At 44.8% G+C, this 6,735-nt stretch overlaps 1 protein-coding gene across 1 annotated transcript; it reads left to right on the top strand.

Annotated features, from left to right (window-relative positions):
* The first annotated feature begins 742 nt into the window (after positions 1-742).
* Positions 743-2,100, top strand: LOC117650706. The gene is made up of 4 exons (XM_034394288.1): positions 743-913; positions 997-1,537; positions 1,617-1,898; positions 1,976-2,100. Exons 1-4 carry the CDS (start codon positions 797-799, stop codon positions 2,098-2,100), a joined length of 1,065 nt encoding a protein of 354 aa, XP_034250179.1. The 5' UTR covers positions 743-796.
* Positions 2,101-6,735: the final 4,635 nt, after the last annotated feature.

Genomic DNA, 6,735 nt, shown 5'->3' with positions numbered 1-6,735 from the left:
CGCGCGGTTCGTCAGTGCGTCGTCTGCTCCGCTGCGCATGTCACCAACGCCCTCTCTGCGGAGAAGTTAGGAACTACGGCCGTCCGGCGCTGCACAGCAGTGCGTCAGTGTCAGTCCGCCGTCCGCTCCGTGCTTCGCCGTGCCGTGTTGTCCAGTCCCACCGTGCTTCGCCGCTCCGTGTTTATCTCTCTCTATGGAGACTCGGCGAGTGCCCGGCAAACTTGGGAAAGGGTTTACTTACACCAACGGAGATGGATACTTCTTCAAAATTAACGGTCGAAGGAACGGTAATGTTTACATGAAGTGTACGGAGTGCAACATGCGCGGGAAACTGGAGGGAGAGCGTCTGATTGTCAACGCCACTGGACTGCACAGTCATCCACCAGACTATGTGACAGAGAAAGTGCTGCTTCTCAAGCAAGATTGCAAGGAAGAAGCGAAGAAAATGCTGGGTGGCAAGATTCAGAGCGTGTTTACTCAAGCCTGCGATAGGTAAGTGTTACGCTAGGATGTGATGCCTGTTGATGCCTGTTCTATTTATTTACCTGTTGTGGTGACGTGCAGGGCTGATGAGGGTGCGCGCTCAGAAATCACCTTCGAGTCATGTAGATCGTCGATGTACCGGGCTCGCTCTGAACAGCACCCGCCCGTTCCGCAGGATTTCGAGGAGTTTGAGTCGTCTCTTGTTGACCAACGGTACTCAGACAAGTATGGCAAGTGTCCTGATGGCTCTCTTATGACCCGAGGCCTTGTGGGACCATCAGGTCACAGGTCTCTCGTATTTACGAGTGATTTGATGCTCAATATTATGGTGGCTGCTCTCTGGCTATTTATTGATGGGACTTTTGCTAGTCGGCCTGACACGCCCCCATCTCGTCAGCTGCTCGTGATCTCAGCTTTGTATCAGGGAATGGTGAGGAACGAACTGAAGGTGGAATTCATTCGCAAACTTACGGTAACGTACGCTAACTTACGCATCCTGTTTTTTTTTTACAGTTGTTCCCAGTGTGCTATGCGCTCATGGAATCGAAGTCGGAGGTTGCATATCGTGCATTGTTCGCATTTGTGAAAGATTTGGCGCCATCCCTTGCACCGGAGAACATTGTTACTGACTATGAGGCTGCATTCGTACCAGTGATCAGAGACGTTTTCCCTTCTACTATCCACCAGGGGTGCTGGTTCCATTTCTGTCAGGCATTACATCGCCACTTGGGTTTCCTCGGGCTCATCACTTTTGTGAAGCGCAACTTTAATGCATTGACAGTGATCCGAATGTGCTATGTTCTTCCTCTTCTTCCTTCGAACAAAATGATCTTCGGTCTCAATGCTATTGAGTATGTAGCTCATATGAACGGCATTCTGGGAGAGCTGCAGCCGTTCCTGGATTATGTGCGTGAAACTTGGATGGTCAGAATCGGCACTGACCTTGTCAGTGTACACCGTTCCAAGCACAGAACGAACAACTTCTCTGAATCAAGTCACAAGGCACTTCAGGATCGGATTGGAACAATTCGCCCCGGAGTGTGGGACTTTGTCAGTAAGTAGTACCTGTCATTAGTATTGTCATTGTCGTGCGTCATCGTCCATTTTCTTATTCACATGCACTGTGATTGCAGAGGCCATCAACTTCGAGCTGATTCAGGCTCACTTGGATGTGATCCGTGTCCAGGGTGCCAAGCCAACTCGTAGAAACCGCCGCGCTCGGTGGATTCGGCAGGATGCCAAGATCAACAAATGGCTGAATCAATTGGACAAGGGTGAGAAGACTGTTCTGGAGTTTCTTGTTTCGGCACAAAACATCGCCCGAAAACTGCAAGGCGTGCAGTTACACTTGGAAACTCAAGTCAGTGTGGAACCTACCGATTACCCTGTTCAACTTCAAGCTGTTGATGATCCAGGTAAGTCACGCTTTGTATCGTAAAGACGCTTATGACTCCACGGTGCATGTTAGCATCTTATCATCTTTTCTTTGCAGAAGATACGGTTGATGATCCGTCAAGTGTGTCAAGTCAGGATAGCCAGGAGACCCAGGGCAGTGACGATACCCAGGACGGACAGGATACCCAGGCTAACGACCCGGGTGGAAGGATCTGCAGTTAAAACTATAAGACAAAACAGGAGTTTTTCTGTTGTAAAATGTATTGTTTTAAGTGAAAAAAATTTAAAAAATGAAGAAGTTAAAAGTAACTTCTAAGAGAAACAAAATTGTAGTTAAACTGTAGTCAACTGCAGTAAAACTGCAGTTTAACTATGCAAAAACTACCAGTTATTTGGAACAACTATAGTTTCTCCCTCTTTCTCGTGCTAGTTAAACTGCAGTCAAACTGCAGTTCAACCTTAGTTTCGAACAACTTAAAAGCCATTTGAAATAACTAGAAAAAAAGTAGTGAGGGTTCAGTTTGCGAAAAGAGAGTGAAAATTCAAAATCGAGCCTCAGCTCTGTAATCAAGTTGCCACCTTAGGTGTTTTCAACCTAAGGTGTTAGTGAGTGGAGTCACGTCCTTTCGGAGATGATCACTCGTATAAAATATACAGCTCTACGCATCGAGGACTGATGCACTAGGGGGCACAGCGATCGGAGCCTAACCAAACGACGACCCGTAGCCGTACGCGAGAGGAAAGTTGTACTCAATGTTATTTCCCTAATATTCCACCTATCGAGGTCAATCCTTTTGTGGTAGAGTCATAGCATCTCAAATATTTGCCCTGCACAGAGTTTGATCCAAAAATATTCCTCTGATCGGCTGCAAGAACACTTTTAACTCGAAGACGTAAATGATGCGACACTAGCGCCACCTAGCGGATGATGCACTAAGTGTCCATTTTTGCGGTAGTCAATATGTTTTGCTCCAACTGCACTCAACGAAAGTGTTATTTAATACTACTAGCATGTAATATTATGTTTATTTTTAAAAGGATATATGAAGGACTTAACAGAATTACTTTGATGTAGATTTAAATAAAAAAAATTCAAAACTAAGAATTTTTCTACATCTTTTAAACTACAAGCAATTTTAGAGTAATCCTATGTAAAGTTGTAGTCCTCTTCATGACAAACTTGCATTTTATGACCAATTTTAATGTTTAATGTCAGTATAAAAAATGTAAGCGCAAAATATTTTGGACCTTTGCGACAAGTCAGTTTACGTAAACTTGTCGCAGACTTTGGGTTACTTTGTCTCTTTAGGGAGGCTAACTTTAAAAAAGAGGAAACTTGCATAAATTTTTAAACAGCGAACAACTATACCATTTAAAGTAAAGCCAACTGTATTAGGTATAAACCTTAAACGTTTGGTTTTAACCTGATACTTTTTTTAAAGGGAGACGACAAAAAATTCATCGTAAACCTCAACTGCTTTAAAAGCAATGAAGCAGCCACTGTAATTCTGAGTTCCCCTAGTGGTATGTAACTTTTACTTGATACAACTAGAAGATTGCATAAGAAGTATGGAAACGTACTAGTTTTGAGACATAACTATCAACGTTAGTATGTCGATAAGAGAATATGTTTAAAATACATACTAAGTACGGAAACATTCTAGATGAGAGACAGTTTTTGAATATTTATTTTCAGCAGTCGCTTTACTTCCAGAAATGGATATTAAGTAAATTGTAACTGAAACTTAAACTGAACCTCCAACTGAACTTCAAATCAACACTAAAACTACATTGTGAACTGACAGAAAACTACAATTTCAACTGCAAAGTGGAATTGTATTTAGTCTTCAGTTTCTTTTTAAAACTAACTTTAGTTCGGGAACTGCAGTTTTGGTACTGTAGTTGAAACTACAGTTTAACTAAAGATCCTTCCACCGGGGAGGATGTTCAGGACGTGTTGCAGCCACTGCCACTCCTCATGCCACCAGGACACGTCGACTTCAGCACACGTTTCACACTAGAGACTGACCAGTTGTCGCAGGATCTTTTCAGCACTCAGGATTTTGTCACCGAACATCCTCTTTCGCCTCTTTCCCCTCCTGTCCAGGAACGTGGTGAGTTTCGAAAAGGGTCAAAGGTTGCAGCATGTTCATGTAATGTTCCGTTTGGTTGACGGCTATTTGTTTTCTCAGACCTCCAACGTACAGTTTTGTGATAGGACAAAAACTCGATTTGTTGTTAATTATAGAAGAAAGTGTAAACGTTCGTCGTGCCATCTCTTGCCTAACAAGGGCTTTGCTTCGCTTTGCTTGTTAATTATCTTGCAACTATTCGAGTTTTTGTCCAATCACAAAACTTTATATTCCAAAATTTTGCATTTTTTTAGATCTTTCGAACTGTATGATCATATTGGATTCACAGGCAATACATATTCTCTTAAAGATCACTTTTTAGTGTTTTTGAGCTTTTGCAGAAATGTGTAAAGTTTCGCCCTGGCAACAATTTACGTCCGATCACAAAGTTATACATACCAAAAAATTGCATTTTTGAGCCCTTTCCATGCATGTATGTATATGGGACCTTGGAGCAAACAATAGACCCTTAACTCCAATTTTTAGTGTTTTGCAACTTTGTTTTAGCGTTAAAACAAGTGCCCGGGCTTAACCAAGATGTTGAGCCACATCGCCCAGACTTTGCAGGAATATAAAGAAACATATTCCGCACCCATCGCGAGATGGCCGCATCCTGGGCGATCCATGGTTTGGTCCCTGTAGGGCCAAAAGTGCCATTTTTCACTATTAGACCCAAGTTTGGAGCCTCCAAAGAGATGGAAGGTGACGTCACCAGACCCCAGCATTGTGGGATCTCTTTTCTTATATGGTCAACTGCAAACAAAACCATACGCCGTTTAATTCTGGGATTTTCGACCCACCCTAATGGACACGAAAGTGGAGTCACCATACTATCTCACTACGGTGCCCGACCGGTTCGCAAATGTTCTCAACTCGACTTATCCCTCGTCAAAAAAGTCGCAGACGACGATTTTCGCAAACATTTGAAGACCCGCAGTTTCCACACTTTTCGTTTAAAAACAATTCAAATGAAAGGACTAGACTGCTTGATTTTTTGCCTTTCCAAAAACATAAAAAACATGTTGTTTTGCTCTGCAACAGCGATAGGAGTGGCCTTTCTTACGCGACCCCCGCCAAATGTATCATTTTCTCGCGAAATTGCTCTTCTTTGAGGTCGCTAAACGGCAAGTAGTAGTAATTTGAGGTGCAAAAAATGTTCGTAACTGTATAGAATGGTCCTTTCTGAGTTCAAAAACGTCGGTCCCATCCCTCTAGGACAAAAACGGCGAAATCGGACTTACGTGCGACTTTTTCCGGTTTCGCCCCACTGTGCGGCGTGCTTGGCCTCCGCCGGTATGCAGAGCCCTTCAGTCGCGCATGACGCCGCCTAGGCCGCGTGTCGTTGAGGCGTGCTTGGCGTCCTCCAGGTTGTTGGGCCCTTGAATCACACAAGCACGTCGCCTAGGCCGCGCCGCAGCCAGCGTGTCCTCCAAGCGTCCCTGCCATTCGTGCGGCATTCAGCCTCACCACCTGGGTGACGGCGTTCTTGGCCTCCGCCGGCATGCATAACCTTCAGTCGTGCAGCACGCCGCACAGTGGGGCGAAACCGGAAAAAGTCGCACGTAAGTCCGATTTCGCCGTTTTTGTCCTAGAGGGATGGGACCGACGTTTTTGAACTCAGAAAGGACCATTCTATACAGTTACGAACATTTTTTGCACCTCAAATAACTACTACTTGCCGTTTAGCGACCTCAAAGAAGAGCAATTTCGCGAGAAAATGATACATTTGGCGGGGGTCGCGTAAGAAAGGCCACTCCTATCGCTGTTGCAGAGCAAAACAACATGTTTTTTATGTTTTTGGAAAGGCAAAAAATCAAGCAGTCTAGTCCTTTCATTTGAATTGTTTTTAAACGAAAAGTGTGGAAACTGCGGGTCTTCAAATGTTTGCGAAAATCGTCGTCTGCGACTTTTTTGACGAGGGATAAGTCGAGTTGAGAACATTTGCGAACCGGTCGGGCACCGTAGTGAGATAGTATGGTGACTCCACTTTCGTGTCCATTTAGTCCGGCGATGCCGTTCGATGCCGTTTTCCTCCAAATTGACGTCAAACATGCGAATTCGTCTCGCCGCGCCACGCCACCGCACTGCACCCTCGGGAGAGGACAGCAGAGGCGCTTTGCGCACTGTCTACTTCAGCCAGCTCTGCCAGACACTCTGCCACACCAGACATCGTTTTGGGCTGCCACCGATAGTGATACTTACAATTTCCGTGGTCATGCTGTTACGCCAAGACATGCATCGTTACGCAGGCCTCGGGTGCAGCCAGTAGCAATAGGCGGCACAAGAGGCGCGTTTGGTCGTCTCCTGGGTATATCTTTTGTCTTCTTATCTCCTCAGAAATGATTTTCACTACCAATGAAACTCTCAAATCCAAAGTTTTGCGAGAATTCAGCAATGAGGTTCGTTTTACCCCCCTTCACGCACCTGGCTCTGCCTCTTAGGGTGCCTTTCAAGTTCAAATCTCGTCAGAAATGAATTCAGCTACCCCTAAATACACTATACACAAAATTTGGTGAAGAAAATAATTTCGTGCGACTTTTTCCGTTTTTGCCCCACTGTGCGCCGCAGCCAGCCTAGCCTGTCCTCCGTGCGCGACGCCACCACTGTTGAGGCGTGCTTTCTTATTGCCTAGTTTCTACTGTAACTGGAATGTTTTGTAATATTAAAAATGCATCCATGGGATGTACGTACGTGAGTCCACGTTCCTGCCTTTAGGGTAGTACAG

Source organism: Thrips palmi, unplaced genomic scaffold, assembly GCF_012932325.1.
Source record: "Thrips palmi isolate BJ-2018 unplaced genomic scaffold, TpBJ-2018v1 HiC_scaffold_5, whole genome shotgun sequence".
Lineage (NCBI taxonomy): Eukaryota > Metazoa > Arthropoda > Insecta > Thysanoptera > Thripidae > Thrips > Thrips palmi.
The sequence above is the reverse complement of the archived record's forward strand: the minus strand, read 5'-3'. Positions and strand labels throughout refer to the sequence as shown.

Bases quoted from the DNA above. Each gene is read 5' to 3' on its own strand.
- LOC117650706 (XM_034394288.1), top strand. From the start codon at position 797: ATGCTCAATATTATGGTGGCTGCTCTCTGGCTATTTATTGATGGGACT. The intron at 914-996 runs GTGAGGAACGAA...TTTTTTTTACAG, and splicing joins CAGCTTTGTATCAGGGAATG to TTGTTCCCAGTGTGCTATGC. The intron at 1,538-1,616 runs GTAAGTAGTACC...CTGTGATTGCAG, and splicing joins CGGAGTGTGGGACTTTGTCA to AGGCCATCAACTTCGAGCTG.